The 17,759-nt window shown below is 36.9% G+C and overlaps 2 protein-coding genes across 4 annotated transcripts in view; one reads left to right on the forward strand and one right to left on the reverse strand.

Annotated features, from left to right (window-relative positions):
• The first annotated feature begins 3,339 nt into the window (after positions 1–3,339).
• Positions 3,340–4,690, forward strand: LOC121727323 (BRISC and BRCA1-A complex member 1-like). Its single transcript, XM_042115087.1, has 2 exons — positions 3,340–3,581; positions 3,870–4,690. Exons 1-2 carry the CDS (start codon positions 3,523–3,525, stop codon positions 4,648–4,650), a joined length of 840 nt encoding a protein of 279 aa, XP_041971021.1. The 5' UTR covers positions 3,340–3,522; the 3' UTR covers positions 4,651–4,690.
• Positions 4,691–9,033: 4,343 nt separating this feature from the next.
• Positions 9,034–17,759, reverse strand: part of LOC121727321 (PH and SEC7 domain-containing protein) — a 37,246-nt gene continuing 28,520 nt past the window's right edge. For 2 of the 3 annotated variants that reach the window (XM_042115086.1, XM_042115084.1), the window contains 16 exons: positions 17,013–17,255; positions 15,721–15,834; positions 15,350–15,455; positions 14,963–15,099; positions 14,671–14,763; positions 14,285–14,379; positions 13,697–14,064; positions 13,307–13,485; positions 12,925–13,118; positions 12,020–12,215; positions 11,075–11,229; positions 10,790–10,916; positions 10,580–10,681; positions 10,337–10,481; positions 9,889–10,002; positions 9,034–9,477 (listed from right to left, as the gene is read on the reverse strand). In XM_042115086.1, coding sequence (XP_041971020.1) covers positions 9,373–9,477; positions 9,889–10,002; positions 10,337–10,481; positions 10,580–10,681; positions 10,790–10,916; positions 11,075–11,229; positions 12,020–12,215; positions 12,925–13,118; positions 13,307–13,485; positions 13,697–14,064; positions 14,285–14,379; positions 14,671–14,763; positions 14,963–15,099; positions 15,350–15,455; positions 15,721–15,834; positions 17,013–17,255 — 2,473 coding nt within the window. In that variant the 3' untranslated portion in view covers positions 9,034–9,372. The remainder of the gene's footprint in view (positions 9,478–9,888; positions 10,003–10,336; positions 10,482–10,579; positions 10,682–10,789; positions 10,917–11,074; positions 11,230–12,019; positions 12,216–12,924; positions 13,119–13,306; positions 13,486–13,696; positions 14,065–14,284; positions 14,380–14,670; positions 14,764–14,962; positions 15,100–15,349; positions 15,456–15,720; positions 15,835–17,012; positions 17,256–17,759) is intronic. The other variant, XM_042115085.1, reaches the window with a different exon arrangement.

Below are 17,759 nucleotides of genomic sequence, written 5' to 3' on the forward strand. Positions count from 1 at the left end.
AAATCGGGGTGTAGGTCGACCTCCAATTAGGTGGGACGACGATCTCCGCTTAGTTGCAGGCCCATGTTGGATGCGAGTAGCAGGAGATCGGTCATCTTGGCGTTCATTGAGAGAGGCCTATGTCCAGCAGTGGACGACTATAGGCTTGATGATGACGTTTATTTAAGTTTATTTAATATATATACCTGTACATGCCTGAAACTAATAACCCTCCCTTGCAAGTTGATTAAAAACCATGGATTAAGGGGAGATGAAAAAACAACGCAGAAAATCAAAGGTTGCGGAATTTTTTTTCGTATTTTATATAAACATTCGAAAGGTTTTTTTAAAAAGTTTATTTACAATTGACTAAAATATATAGGTGTCATTTTGTTTAACAACTTTTTGCCATTTTGTTGGTAGGGACACGATCCCATTGCTATAAAAATTTTGGGGCTACTGATGAAAAAACTGCGACAAGTGGTTTTGGCCGTCCTCTTGTGATGTCAACCTGACACTGCCTAAGGAATCCTGCAGCGATTGAAAAAGGTGGAAATTTGAAGGTGCAAGGTCAGGACTATACGGCGGATGCATTAACACCTCCCAGCCAAACTCCCGTAACCACACGCCTTTATTTATGTGGCCTTTTTTTATCCTTTTTAGGTTACAAACACTGACATCTGAAAATATGTTCATAAATAAAGTTAGCATTTAGGTTGCTTTCAGGTATTTTTTTTTTGTAACGTTAGGGTCTTACCAGTCTAAGAAGAAATCTCATCAGGGAACTGATTTTGTCTTTAAACACTCTTCTTGGAACATAATATCTCATAATTTATTTATGCTTGATATTTTAACTTGCATAACTGAATCCTTTGCATCATTCATGTTACCTGCGAAACAATAAATTCAATTACATGATTTAAATAATATTCATTTTAATTAATTGTAATTGAAAGTATCAAAATCTTTTACCTGTACTTACCAATGCACTGGGATATTTCATGTAAACAATCTTGTTTTTGTTTAAAAATTGCATCTTTTTCACTTGTTTTTTGTTCGTATTTACTATTTACTAATCATAGATAAAAGCAGTTTTCGCAAATCTCTTTTCAAAGTTTTTGTCACGTTTAAATTAAGAGTGCGTTTCATCGAATAGTTCCTTTGCCGTCATGTTGGCATTACTGTCTGTCAATAACGTAAACACGGCAGACATATACTAGTAATCTGTGCGGCAGACATGCTCTGCGAGTACCTATTCATAAGTTTTACTGTGATTTCGTGAGAAAATCATGCCGAAAACATAAAAGAGTGGTGAAAAAATGATGGTGTTAAGAGTGAAAGTATTTTGTGAACGTGAAAAACGTAACGGGGGCCCAATAAATATGAATAACTCAGGTTGCCGCCATTTCAGCTTAGTGAAATAGGGTTACCAGCATCAGTTTAATCACCCTGAAATATAGTAAAACTTATGAATACTCGCAGAGCGTGTCTACCGTGCTTACGTTATTAACAGACAGGAATGCCAACATGATGGCAAAGGAACTATTTGATTAAACGCACTTTTAGTGACGAAAACTACAAACATGCGTCATGCGAACAAAGTCACGGGTAAAAGATAGTACTTATATTATTATTATCAGGGCAAGCGAAGCGAGCCCTAGTATATCCCACAACCTGTACATTTTGTGGTACACTTTACGGAAAAACTATCACGCCTATTGATTTGTGCTTTAACACAGTAATTTTTATTTACATAATATGTGTTATGATCAGTCAGTCAAGGTGTAACGACGCGAGCCCTCACAAAGCTAAACTTTTAGCTAGTAAGTGCGAAAGTGACTTTGTTGTTTGTTTGTTACGCCTTCACGCATAAAGTACTAAGCGGATCATCATGAAACTTTCATACGTACACATTGTCTGGGGTATGGAGAAGGACATAGGGTACCTTTCATCCCGGGAAAAGGAACGGTCCCCGAGGGATAGACGTTAACGCAGGATAAGCCGCGGGTGAAAGTTAGAATTATATAAAATTAGGGAATTATTAAAAGTATTTTGTGATAACATATTATTATCTCCCCTAATTTAAGGTAGCACAGTAAAGATAATGAGGCAACACTCATTTGCATTAGTGCCAACATGACGGCAAAGGAACTATTTGATGAAACGCACTATAGAAAATCACATAATAAGCTATGGAAAATCACGTAAACCACAGAAATTTAACTTAGAAATAACACTTTGACACATAAACAACAGATGCTATAGGTGACACTGACGTTAATGACAGTGTTACCATAATCAGTTTTGGAAAAAAGCCAGTCTCATCTTTCGTTAGTCAGACTCTAGTACTTAACATAACCAAAAAATATCGTTATAAAAATACCGGTAAATATAACGATATTTTCTGGTATCAGGTATGCGGTATGCGTTGTGCACCAAAATCCAAATCTCACTCGCAGCCCAACTTCCGGCTTTCCCACGTATATAAAAACTGGTGCTCGGCAGTTTTTATATACGTGGGAAAGCCATGCTTTTGGCTCATGGGCCGGCTCGACCGGAGAAATACCACGTTCTCACAGAAAACTGGCGTGAAACAGCGCTTGCGCTGTGTTTCGCCGAGTGAGTGAGTTTACCGGAGGCCCAATCCCCTCCCCTATTCCCTTCCCTTCTCTTAAGGTGATAAATATAAAGGTAAATGATTTTTAATTTTAGTTTTATGTTATTCTAAAATATCGACAAGCATATCGATAAATTTGATTCAAGCACTAGCGTATATGTAAAAAATTTTGATGAAAATTTTTTCTTCAAAATTTGTGTAATATAAGAACAATAGTACCTTTAGTTACGCAAAATATGAAAGTAAAAGGGAGGATTCATAATATTTTATTTGAAATAGAGAACTAAAGACAGAATAGAGCGAAAATAAACACATCGTAGCAATTAGGACATGAAGTTTAATTACCTGTGAAATGTATATTTTTCAGGATTATTCTTATGATTTACACTGCAAACAATTACAGCACAAGTCAACATTTTTAAATATAATAATATTTATTAAAAATAACAAACAAATTGAACAATATATTGGAAATACCGAAAGGGCATAAAACGACTGACGACTTTTGACGACCTGTCAAATAAAAGTGGTTACAATTTTCATTAGACTGCCTCTCTCTTCTCATCTTGTTATAATTCCATAAATGATTTTCTTCTCTCTCGCCACTGGCCATGGTTATAGCCGAAGTGCCATTATATAAAAAAAAAGAGAAGAAGAAGAAGAAAACAGCTGTAAATATTTACTATTTCTCGTATTTATAAATTTACTATTTAATCAATGTAGAAATTGTGTAGAAAATCTACTATATCTATACCGCTGTTTAATTTTATTCTAAAACATATTCTGCTATTGTTGGTGTTCATTGTTTTTGTAGTATTTCTGTAATTTTACATGTTAATCGCATTTAATTCTAGAGAACAGTAAACACCTAGACCAGCATCTTAAACGTTTTTGCTTTAGTGTACACAGTACTAATAAATCCGAAAATGGACTGCAAGGATGTGGTGGAATCTAATAATTATAACGATGCAAAAGAACACTCAATGTAAGTAAAGTTTCTGTAGATACTATGTATGTATTGTATTGTATGATACTTGCTATCCTATATTAATAATTTTAATAATAAGGGGCTAATTTTAGTCTCAAAATATTCGAAGAAGTCCAGGAAAGGTTTTAAAGTGACACGAAGTTCACCGGGACAGCTAGTATATAATAATACTATACTCTTATTTAAGTATTTTTGTTTAATTCATAAATAATATCCAATAAAAGCCTCAGGCACAAAATATAGTTATAAATTATAAACATAATAGGACTGTTATTTTTATTTCAGGTCTCAAGAGGCAGCCAGTACTATTAACAACTACACAGAACTAGAAGACCATGTAATGAGCAACTTTCAGAAACTTAATTTACCTAATGTAAATGTACCTGAGAAAATAATAATTTGTCTGGATGTTTGTTACGATGATCCAAACTCGATGTACCGCTTGGGTGATGGTTCTACCTACATTCCTATAGATATGCTTAAAAGGGTTCTAGATTTTTTCATTCACTCTAAGAGTGCAATCAACAAAAGAACTGAATTTGCATTACTCATATTGAAAGATGATGACTCTCATTTTGTGCAAGACTTTACTAATCACACAAAAGATATAATAAATGCAATAGATATAGTGAAAAGCGAAGAAAGTACAAAAGATAATTTTGACTTACAAGGAATATTTGAAACAATAGCTGAGAAAATTGTCATACCGGCTTACAATGAAGCTAAATGTCTAGAACCACCACCGTATGTTGTGCGTATGCTAATGGTGTATGCAAGATCAAATTGTCTACCTACAATAAATGTAAAAGATCCATATTTCGAGCTCCTGAGGAAGAACCCTTACTTGTATATTGATATTTTATTTGCACACGAAGAAAATTGTGCTCTGTATAAATGTGAAGAGGTTTATGATGCATTGCAAGATTTGGACAATGGATATTCCTATGTGTTTGAGGTGTCAAGAAATGCTACCAAAATTCATGACTGTGTTGCCAAATTACTTGCACACCCCCTACAAAGGCCATTGCAAAAAAATACTGATTATTCTTTTCCTTTTAAATACTAATTTCAATTATAATGATTCATAAATGATTCAATAGAATACACGTATTGTGTTCAGTAATCTGAACTCTCAAGTCTAACAGTTTAAAATAGTTAATCATACCTAATACTTTACATTATATGAACAATAGAAACTTTTTTTTAATTATTCATAGTACTTTACCTTAATATGTTGTATTGTTCCTTAATAAAAATATTAATAGTTTTTAAGTACTTATTAGTTAATAAAAGAAATATGTCTAGGTCTGATATTTTTATTTGGCTTTTCAACAGTTTTGATTTATACAAAAAATTCTAAGTATATATATAATTGTGTTTTACCAATTTTAAAAACTTGCATACTAGTATAATGTTGATACAGATGAATGATTTTATATAATGTAATATAATAATATTATGATTATAAATTTACTCTATTTTTGTGAGTAGCTTCATTTTGATAAGACGAACAACATTTTTATCTGCGAAAAATCTTGAAAATGGTAGCTAACAGAGATAGAAAGGATTTCATACTTTGACCTGATGGTCCTAATATATGGAATGTTCTATTTGTAGGACAATGTTACTCTAATAATTATATAATAACCTATCAATATACAAAAAATCTGCATGTTAGGGTTCCGTTTTAGGGTTTAGTCAACCAAGTTTTGTTGATTACAGAACCCTATAACGGAACCCTAACGAGCAGATTTTTGTATATTGATAGATTAAAGGTCACAGGCCATCACACATCAACTCGGAAAGGGATCGTCACCGTATCGCCTTTCGCCTCGCCGTCAACCAGGCGTCAACCTAACGTATGCACGTATTACCAAAGCGTATCAGTAGCGCCTGTACGTCAACTCGTCTACGGCTAGGCGACCCGTTACGGCTCGCCGCCGACCGCTGTCCCCTTTCGAGGCGAGGCGATTACGTTACGGTTCCGCTTAGTGTATGTTGCAATAGGGAGTTTCATACAAACAATATTGAAAGGCTCGAGGCGATACAGTGCCGATCCCTTTCCGAGATGATATGTGTGCTGTGACCTTAATAGTCATATAATTTAAGAGTAACATTGTCCTACAAATAGAACAATCCATAATATATTAGGACCATCAATTCAAAGTATGAAATCATTTCTATCTCTCTTAGCTACCACTTTCGAGATTTTTTGCAAATAAAAATGTTGTTCGTCCTATCAAAATAAAGCTACTCACAAACAATTAGCTTGATAGTAATAAAAAAAATGTTCTAGGGCTCCCTTATTATCTGCTGCCAACATATTCAAAAAAATGCAGATGATAATTGCTACAGTTTGCCTTAATCTGATAAACATTTTATAAATAATCCGACACAGCCAACTTTATATTTCTTTACTAACATCATGTTTCATTTTACAATTAGTAAAGTCTGAATTAACTGCCCGAATGTATTATTAACATAAATATGCACTTTCAGTATATTTGCATTTAAATGTGTGTGCTATTGCACACAAGCTAATACATACATATACTTAGTGAGCAATGCGCTTATTTTATTGCACACATAGTAATTTTGATACATTGTATTTTAATCATACTTTATTTGGTATCTTGTAAATCTTGTAAATTTTATATATCGTTACAAAATTGAGTTAATAAGTCACAGTGGACACAAGATATTTTTGATGTCCAACCAGGACAAAGTTATGGTTAAAATATACTATATTTTTTTTAAAATAAAGCTCAATTGAAATCGGAAGACCAATCTGTTTTAGGTAGATATGACATATTATGTATCCTATACTTTAGAGTTTAGATAATACTAGAGCGTTGTATTAAATAAATTTTTGTGGGATTAAAAACGTATACTAAAATAAGCATAAAAAGCTTAAGACAAACTTTTATTGAAAACTAATTGAAAATAAAAACAAAACTATAACTATGTATACATTTAGATAAAAAATATAAACGCAACTTGTATAAATCATAAAAAAATAAATTATTTACAACATTAATTCCAAAATAGGAAATTTAGATCATTAATCCTTGAAATGCAATTTATATGATATCAATTATAGAATGCTTATTTTTATGGTGTACTTTTAATATTTTATCAGCATGTCAATTTTTATTTTGTAATGTAGAATGTAGAGTTTCAAAATAACGTCACATAATATTTTTACATATTATGTCGAAAACAAACTTATAATATAGTATCACGCACCAAACGTTTTATAAAAATAATAATTACTACACGATCGCATATTTTGAGATCCAAGAATCAAGATGTGCAAGTTCTATAATAATTGGCGAAAACATTTGTTCAAGAGGGTAGCAGTGTACTTACATTGTGGTCGCTTTATATTTATAACTTAACAAGTACCCAACTCACAAGCGAAATCCAGTAGTATTACGACATGTTAACTTTCGAGGCTTTATAAATATGTTTTTGCCTAGAATATGGTGACAATGTTTATGAGTTGTGGTTTATGATAACTTTAGTTATGACTTCCATAGAAATACAAAAACATAGTCTATGTAACATTATCAGTCTCAATATTTAATTCATACAGTGCAGCCGACCGGCTAACAGTGATCGACAACCGACGAAGATTTTAGAATGTAGAGCACATTGGAAAGACGGCTGTGCTGTACGCTATTGTTATAAATTCCGCCAATGTGACATAAAACTACATACATTTAGGACCAGCAATCCCCTCAAAAATATACCTTGTTGTGTCTGTTGAGTTTAGTGATAACGCATAAACTACATAAGAACACTGGAATTACAACTTTCGTGATGAAAATTTATAATATATTTCTCAATATACTTAAATTAAATATACACGAAAAAAATAGTATATTTTTTACATAATAATATCAATATTACGATTAATGCCCACATTAAATTAAATTAATTTTAGAAGAGCATTTTTAAATACCAATTACCAATACAATACTGAGCCAAAGTTACACATTAATATTAAATACACTGTTTAAGCATAGGGCCATTTAATATATTTACAATTTAAGCTAGTATGCCAATTAAAAACATTTTAACAGTCGTCATTAATATCGATTATTCCATAGCAATGTCGGTAATTGCAAGGAAGATGAGACTAGATCAAACAATTTTCATAATATTCCAATAGTTTTTCAAATAAAGTTTCTTTTAAAATAAATGAGAGTTTAAGTCCACTGTCCAATGTTTGATAGTGCTGTTATAATGACAATTGACTTTTATTAATCTGATGACTGGAAAGATATTTTGTTTCCAACACTTCATTTTGCGCAGAGTAGGTAACACGTTTTTAATTCTCACATGCCAGGAAGCGCCCCCCCCTGCCCCTACCTGGGTACGCCAATGGCCCCATTCCATTATGGTAAACACATAACACTGTTGAAAATAAACGTTTGTAATGTTTTTAATTAATAATATGTCTCTAGAGTAAATAGCCACCTTCATTAATTTGAAACTTAAAGCTGTATACGTATACCCCCTTACTAATAAACATTGTATAAGCTTTGAATAGTTATACAGTGTTTTGTTTCTGTCACACACGTGACATTTTTAATTGGATTGAAGAAGACAAAACACTGTATAACTATTCAAAGCTTATACAGCGTTTATTAGTAAGGGGGATAGTGTATAACATTGTAACTCATAAAAGCCCGCTTAAATGAATTTAATAGTTATGTTTGTAGTCCCTCATGTTGAATCTTAAGAGTATTAATTGTTCAGTCTCATAACAAAATTGAACGGAGAGAGAATACTATGAATTCTAATTGTATATTAACACTTATAATAATTTTGTAAATTACTCTAGGCCTAAATTCGTCAAAGATGACTATGTTTATGTAACATGTTACAATAACCCTCTAGTTCTTGTAAGTAGCACAGTTATGTGCATATTTATTTATATCTAGGTTTAATGAATGCTCCATGAAACGGCTAGTTTCACGTTCCAAATTAGGATAACATAGTGACTTATACCACATTAATTTTAAAACACTCAAGAAATTTTAGAATAATCGCGAAGGCTATGCTCTTGAATGTGATCTACTATTGAACATGGTAATGATTTTATCAGAGTCTTTTTAGCTAGGATGATTTGTGTACCTTCTTATAATTAATTATATAATGTGTAATGAATAAATAAATAAGACGTATTTTCTAAATTGTGAAATATTAAGAGGTTCTATTACAATTTACGTGAAATGTATATATTTTTTAATGAATGTGCGTTTATAGCTTCTGCGTTATTTATTTCAAATCAAATTAATTCAATCTCTATTTTGGTTCCTGCGATTAGTCGTGTATTGTATATTATGGAGGTGCACTAAATTATTTCTGTTGAAGTAGAAATTCTGTTGAGGTTGAAGTCATCTTAAGCCCTTGGGCAGCCGTTATAATAAAAAGATTTGGCCAAAATGAGAAAATCGATGTATATTTTTCGAATACGTCACGAACGCGGAGAATATAATCATGCTCAGCACAACCACTCCTACATTTAATCAATAAGCGTTCTAATATTCGACGACATACTAAAGTATAAATTTTGAAAGTTCACCAATTGTCGTCCTTTAGGTTTATTTCACTAAATCGGCGACGGTACGACAAGACACGTCCGACGGTTGGCCCTAGCAAGTCGGAGGGTGGCGATCGACGAATCGCTCCGTCGACCTGGAGACTGCGTTACGTGCGGTCGTGCGAGTCAGCAGCGGCGTAGTCACAGCAGGCAGGCGGCGAAGAGCGCCATGGCGCGTCAGGGCGGTGGCGCGCGCTCGGGCAGCGCCGGCGCCGCCTCGTCTGCGCCCGCACCGCCGCCGCGCGCCCGCATCGCGTACGCGTACGTGCGGTACCGCTTGATCTGTCAAAGTTCACAATGTTTAGTCTTTTTTTTAACCGGGCTTTGTTGAGTCTTTAGCAACCTTCTAATTTGGCGTAAAAAGAATAAAACGTAGACACCGAATATATTCAATAGAATAAATTATTATATCATCAGTTCAGCTCAACACAACTACCCTCGATTTATAAGTAACTAGATGACGCCCTATGTTGCGCCAAAACTCGTTTAACGCGCGGGAACCGTACATTTTTCCGGGATAAAAAGTATCCTATTTCCTTTTCCGGGACTCAAAGTATCTCCATGCCAAACTTCAGCAAAATCGGTTCAGCGGCTTGGGCGTGAAGAGGTAACATACAGACAGATACACTTTCGCATTTATAATATTAAGAATGGATATGGATAGTATTATGTCCTATTTACTCCTAAACATACCTCATGCATCAAGTATTGCTCCCTATCGCGCTGCGAGTCACGCGACTGCCGCAGCGCCGCCAGCTCCTCCTCAAGCCGCGCCGCGCGCTCCTCGTGTTCCGCTAATTGTTCGCGCTACAAAAATGTTTTCGAAATGTTGACAAGCAATTTTCAAAAATGAATAATCTGAAATATTAAGGGACCGAGGGGCAAAATGGAGGTCACGATTATCAAAGCTTTTGTCCACGAGACAACAACGCTCTTAATTTTAGGTACCTACTCCATCTTGCCTCGCTGTCCTATTATAATTTAAGAAGGAAATAATCTTCCCATACTCGATAAAATTACCAAGCCATAATCTGCCAAAGTCTTTGCCCTACACACTGCAGAGGTCAAATAATGCGCTACTACATTAAATTAAAATATTTAAGGCGCTCTTAACAAAGAAATAATTACAAATAAAGCTTACCATGGAAAGTTTGGTATGCGTACAAGGCAGAAGTGGGCGTTGGAACTTGCGCTGCGAGCCCACCGCGCCCGCTAGCGGCGGCGCAGAGTACGCCCCGCACACAAAGTTTATGGTCTCCACCCACGAGCACAACTCCTTTGAATCACTGTAAGAGGGTTAAATGTGAACAAAATTATTTGAAAGAATTAATGATTCATTACTTTCTTTCAGAAAAATTGGTAAGATAAGATTGATAAAATATACCTAGTTTGAAACAAGTATTCCGCTTGATCGGCGGTCTGTAATCTAAAGACGTGTTGCTTTTTTGTGTAGTCAGTTGCCTTTGTTGCTAAAGCGTGATGTATTCTGCAAGTAAAAAGTTCATTCATATTAGTTATTTATGGTAACATAGATTTCTTAAATCGGGCAATCATTGACAAAATGCAGCTGGCAGTGAATAGACGTGAACTTTACCTTATGGCATTGTGTAAGTTATCAGACATTTGGCTGCGTCTGAACCCGTGTTCGTCTTTATGTAAGTACAAAATTAAATCCCGCAGCGTGCAGTAAAACATTTTCCAACCTCGTCTTCCAAAAGGTGCTGAAATAAAAATACAAATAATCCATAAACAAAAATAATATAAAAGTAATATATTATGTACTTATTCATAACATTTAGTTTTCACTTGCTCTAAGCTGTACGTTTTTTTATCAGCAATTATTCATTCGTAAGCTAAATAAAATAGAAATATAAGTTACTTTTCTTTCCGTTAACATCATAGCAACACTTTCTCATGACGTAGCCTTTCTTATATTCGACAGCGCGACTTTGGTCGGGAAGGTCTAGGAATGGGTTGCTGCCAACCGGCGTCGAGTTCCGGTTATCACCTCCACCGGGAGTCGTCTCTGTGTCTCTGAAATAAATATTACTGATTAAAACCAATACCCTAATATTACTGATTAAAACAGGCCCTTAGGGTAAGGGCCTGTTTCACCACTTCCTGATAAGTGACTAATAGGCTATCCACCACTTAACTTGACAGATGAAGTATGGAGAATCTGGCAAAAAAATTATGAATAGCCTATTCGCCACTTTATCAGAAAGTGGTGAAACAGGCCCTAATTCTACAGTTGTAATGCATCATTAATGCAGCTTCGTTCCTTGTTCGATCTAGTCTGTTTCTTATCAAAGTACCAACTGGTTTTCTCAATAAATAGTCATATCAACTACTGGAGGATTTAAACGCATAGAAAACCAAAGATTTCATTTATAGCTAAATTCTGTGAGAAATATCGCCTTGCGTGCGCAAATATTATGTTGGTACACAGCTGTATGCAATGAACTAATGTTTGTATGAAGTCGGTAAATAATGCGATAAGAGCGGCATAATATCTGAAGTGAGACTACTAGAAACTTATTTGTCTTTTATCAATTTTCAAATACTGGTAATAATTGCTTACATTAGTGCATTCCATTATACATCATTCGAAAAGCTTTTTGGTAAACTTATAGTCGAAAATTTTATGCCCAGTTTCTGAGTATTCTCGACAGGACTTTATCTATTCACCATCGCTTTTGGCTAGCGACAAAAATTGTCGAATTGACAATGCAATTGAATAAATAAACTCCTGCAAAAAAGCCTTACAAACCGGACATATGACGGGTTGTTAGCAGTAATTTTAAATAGAGTATAGTTGACTCACAGCGCCCACTGCAGCGGCTGCGTGCGTATCGCGTGGTAGAGGTGTTTGAGCGTATCGCGCGGGAAGTTGTCGCCGTCGTTGAGGTCGGCGAGGTTGTCTATGAACTCCGCGCACGACATGCGCCGGAACGAGCCGCCGCAGCCGTGCAGGTCCGTGTTCAGTAGCATTATCGCGCACGTCAGCGTGTGCACCGCGTCTGAAACCGTTCAAAGTTTTAAATATATACTACAAGGATACTTTGGCACTCGACGTTGGCTATACAACTGGTCCCTGTAGGGCTGTTCCTTAAGAGTGAAGCCAAACGAGCGTAATTCTGTGAGTCGTGACTCGTGAGTCGCAGAACTTCGGTTGGCAGAAATTCTGCTGCATTCAGTATCATAGAAAATTCCTACTTCATTCACACGAGCGTAATTTTGTTAGTCATGATTAGTATGAAAAATCATTTTACGCCACCGAAATTCTGCGACTCACAACTCATAAAATCACGCTCGTTTGGCTTCAGCCTAATATGAAATTCTCCGCTTCATAATTTGGCCACAAGCAGAATCGTACTTGGATTCTGCTTGTGATTGACAACCCTCGGCAGGATTCAAACCCGCGAACCCCGGCTTGAGCTACCAACAGCACACTGACTGAGCCACAGAGGTCGTGAAATGACAATGACAAGACATTGTTTTTTTTTTATGAGAGAAGGGGGCAAACGAGCAAACGGGTCACCTGATGGAAAGCAACTTCCGTCGCCCATGGATACTCGCAGCATCAGAAGAGCTGCAAGTGCGTTGCCGGCCTTTTAAGAGGGAATAGGGTAATAGGGTAGGGAGTTGAGAGTTAGATTGTGCAGCATATTTGCGGCATCAATGATATTTTGACCAAAAAATAATACACGAGTCCAATGTAGTATTTACCTTGCGAATTAAACGATCCAGGGTTACAGTCTAGGTATCGTCGCGAGAAGTGCACCAGCACCCGCTCGCGCTCCTGGGTCTCGCCGCTGAGCGCGAACCGAGCGAGAAACTGACGTAGCGCTTCATCCAGAGTCGTGCCGCCGAACTCGAAGTGACGAACGTACTCCTCCGCCACGGCTCGGGAGAACTCGTTGCTGGAATTATAACAAATCAAATGAAGAAGGAAGTAACGTGTGTGGTTCTTTCGAACACATGTAGTTAGATACGAGTATTTTTAGTAACACAATTTTAATATGTTTTGATTATAATTTTTTCAACAAAGCAGCCTTAAGATCATACAAAGATAAGATATGATAGAATTCAAACGTTTTAAAAAACTTACTTTTTGCTTAAATGTCTTGAAACATCAGACTTTTTGAATCCGTCGAGGTGGTACAGTCGCTTCGCCAGTCGTTCTGCTGACGGGATGTCTACAGCTTTGGGACTGTAGTGGAAGGAGTGCAGCGAGTCGACGTCGGAGCCCTCGTCAGAGCCGCCGCCGTCCGACGCGCTACACAGCTCCTGAAAACAAAGCTTATTTTTAGAAAAATTAATAGCATAATTATATTGGCCTTTAAAGACTAAGATTTTACCGCAACTGTAAAGTTCCAGCGCATGTAGTTCTAGCCTCAGTAATGAGACATAATATGTAGTCATTCATTTGCGTACAATTCCAGCCTTAGATTTGTATGTGATTATTATTTATTATTTCTATTATTTAAAAAATATTAACCTGATAACCCTGGTGCTCCGGCGAGTTGTGTCCGTTCTCTTTGCCGTTCTGGGTGTAATTGGTATTGTTGTTAACAGTGTCGTTAGTATTAACGTTCTGTTTCTCCGGTCCCTTCACTTGTATCACTATCCTGTAGTCTTTGCTGTGGTCGCCGTTGAGCGTGACGTCACTTCCGTGCTCAGTCGAATATGTGGAATTGGACTTGACGCGTTTGTGGCAGGGCTCGGACACTAGTATCGTGGAGTCTGAATCCGACGGGTCGGACAACTCCATGCGAGGGCACTCTCGCCCCGTATCGAACATGTCGTCTTGATCTTGGAAGTCGGGACTAGAAATATTTGATACTGCTTCGGATAAACTCATATCACCTGAAAATTAAACAGTTTTTTATTAAAGCCATTTGGGTTGAAAGGACATTTACACAGATGTAGCTGTAGCAAGCAACAGAATTGAAAGGGACTGAGCACATTGATACACCATTATCATCATCAGTGGACATAATTAAATCGATACAGTACTAATTCGGAAATGGAATTCTGTGATGCATGGGCTTGCAACAGCAATAGAAAGTGAGAGAAGTTTGTGTACCGTTGAGTGTGCGGTGATGCAAGTGAGCGTGCGGCGCGCGCTGCGGCGACAGCGCCGACCACGACGCCGACGTCGGCGACGCGGGGGATGACGACCTGCACATTGTAAATATTGTTACTTACATTGTATATATATAAGCTTACAAACTATGGAATATCTATCCATCGCATCTTGTCTCTTTCATTAAAATATTGCTATCGTATAACTGTGAAACGCGATAAAAATATTTTCGTTTGTTCGGAATAGGCCAAATTAGTTTATATACGCTTGTATAAACATTCTGTTTCATGGATGCTTGTCCATACAATATTATGATAATATGAATAAAAATCAAGCATATAAGAACATATGTAAATAACATTTTATAGAACTTATAGAAACGTTACCGCTGTGACATGCCGTCGGATATGGAGGTAGAGTTGGAAGTGGCCGCGGAGCCGTTACACTGCGACACGGGCGCGTTGTACGTCCACACGATCCTAAAATATAATCAATAACAACATTAGTGATCAATTGTAATTGCCATCAAATTTCGAAAAAGTTTTTTTTTTCACATTATAGGTTTATAGACGATATCGCATCCTTCGAAGTCGATGTTGGAGCCGGAGCTTTAGTCTGTCAAGCGAACGCATACGCAGTTAGTCAGTCAAGCGTCACGCAAGAGATGGGGAGCTCTACCTGTCCTTCTCGTCGGAGTCGGTGCTGGGTCCGGGCGTGGCGGAGTCGGGGCGGGCATCGAGCAGCGTGTTGAGCGATGACGTCACGTCCTCCTCCATGTCCACCGCCACCGCGCTCAGCGACGACTCCTTCTGTAACTGATACCGCGTGATGGATACTCGATATACAAAACACAATGCAGCATACTAATATATGGGTAAGGCTGTTCTTTTGTTTAAAAATAAAAAGATGTATATACATAATATTATTTATATGTATTTTGTTCTTTTTATTTTTATGCAAACATCTAAGCAAGTCTTTGTAAACATTTAAATAATGATTTAAATCGAATAAACTTTTCCAAAACCTACATGTACTTTCACTAAAATATCGACTTAAATGTCTCACTTGCAAGTGGTCCTCGGAGCGCGACGTACGCACGACGTGTTGCGTGCGCGTCGACATCTCCGCTGTGGGCACGTTGCACGCCGGCGACGCGGGTTGAGAGTTAAACCTTATAAGAACGTTTCGTTTTAACATTGACACAATAGGTGTAAATATTATTCAGTTTTACAATCGCCTAATAGGTGACGAACAGTTTATCTGCAAATTTGCCACTTCAATCAAATTGCCATTTTAATTATTGCTAATACTGGAATACACATATAGAATCCCCGCATAAGCTACTTATCACTAAGGCTATTGTAAAAAAGATTGTAATTTAGGTTACTATTCCTAAAAATTAAACTTGACTCGGCTAAAATTTAAACTTGACTTACAATTTACTAGGATCTCCGACTAGGCCCGTGTCTGGCGAGGAGTTGTGCCTTTGCGACAGCTCCACACGGTTGGCAAGGCGATTTTCACTCGGCGAAGCGGGCGTCGAGTTATATCTAGATGACGAGATTTAATAAAATTAAAAACTTCTCTTCAAGATTCTTCGCTTTCGTTCTCCCCCATACCTTTATGAAAGGTTTAGCTTTACTCCACCAAGTGAGAGGCCTATTCGATCGTGCACAGTGAAGAAGCCTCTAGAAATACAACACTATATTCTATGAGAGCTCATTTTCGGCTGTCGCAGCACGTCTCTGGAATGGTCTGCCGGACCACGTTCGTGAAGCCCCAACTGTCAAGACTTTCAAGTCTAGATTAAAGCGTTACTTTTTGGCATTACCTTGATTGGCTACTTTAAATGAATGTGTGATCCTTTCTTATTATTATTATTTTCTCTCTTTTACTAAATTTCATTATGTATTTAACCAATGTGCATCTGTCTTCACACTATCTGCCGTTTTTGTTATATTTAAGTATTTATATATTGTTATGTATTATCTTATTATAGTATTTATAGTAGTTATATGTGTATAGTATTAGTATAATATTATGTATTTTGCGTATTTATGTAAGTACTAAGTAAATATTTTTATTAGTATAATTTTATCTATATTTCAATTTTGATTAAGTTAGTATTAGTTAGTATAGGTTTATGATTGTTTGATTTCTTTTTTTGTCTCTTTGTGTACATGCCCCCTCTATTACAATACATCCACAAAATTGTAAGGTTTACTGGAAGAGATCTCTTTTAAGAGATAAGTACGCCGATGCATTATTACAAACGTTTAAATGTGTCTTTGTAACCTTGTGCATGAAGAATAAATAAATAAAATTAAATTAAATTAATATAATGATTTTTGTGTAACGATATAAATTGAAAAAGATTTTTATGTACCAATTATTTTAGTATGTAACATGAGGTAAAGCTGAAGTCAAGTCGAGCGGCCTTAATCAATGTAAATATGTGCGTTCGTGCCGGGTGCCTATGCGCAAACCGCACTCAGGCACACTAGGGCCGGTATAAATAGTCAGTACTCAAGATGCATCTCGATCTCAAGACGCGGTTCGGCTCTGTGATTGGTCCAAATTTTGACGAGATGCATCTTGAGTACTGACTATTTATACCGGTCTAGATTAACGTAAAATAAAGCACGCTCAAGGTGTGTGCGTATGTTGCAAGCACACATTCAAACCGATTGCGTATGTATGAAGATGTCTCGCTGTATACAACACAAACCTGTGGAAGTGTGTTCTGTGTGTGGGTGCGTGGTGGTTGTGGTGCGGGTGCTCCACCCGGGACAGGTTGAGGATGAGGTCGCCGGTCATCATGTACGCCTCGAACTTGGGCTGGGTGGCGCGCGGCCGGATCGACCTGTCCTCGCCCAGCAGCGCCTCGCAGCTCTCGCCCGACCGCCCACCCGACCCGTTGCTCGACGAGTTGGTCGACGAGTTGGAGTTGCTAGACGGGAGCGAACTCGCCCTGAAAGTTGTCAATTGTCGTGAATGAAAAACAAGTAAAAATTTTACTAACAAACCCGATTACATTTTGATAATACACATCAAGAAAGTCACTCTCACAGCGAAGCGAAGCGAACGAACTCTCAGGCTGAAATCAATTATACATACTCTCGAAATACGTAATATAGCCCATAATATTCAGATTTCTGGTTCAGTCGGGTTAAAAAGTAGCTTTAATTGTAGTTTTAGCAGGCTCGATTCCTATTCCTTTCAACAGATGTTCCTTTTCATAAGTGGATTCTCGATTGGAGAGCACGAACTGGACTGTGTAGGTGACCTACATATAGGTCAGAAGATGTCGGTAATAAGGTCACAGGGAGTCAGCTTGTCCAGACTATAAGTTATTGGTCGCACTGGATGTTATCTATGGGGCGAGGCTTGGTCGTACCGCAGGGAACAACCTGCGTCCGAAACATAAAGCTACATAAACAATATTATAGGTATTTAGGTACGTAATACATAGTTT

This window comes from Aricia agestis, chromosome 5 (genome assembly GCF_905147365.1).
Source record: "Aricia agestis chromosome 5, ilAriAges1.1, whole genome shotgun sequence".
Taxonomy (NCBI): domain Eukaryota; kingdom Metazoa; phylum Arthropoda; class Insecta; order Lepidoptera; family Lycaenidae; genus Aricia; species Aricia agestis.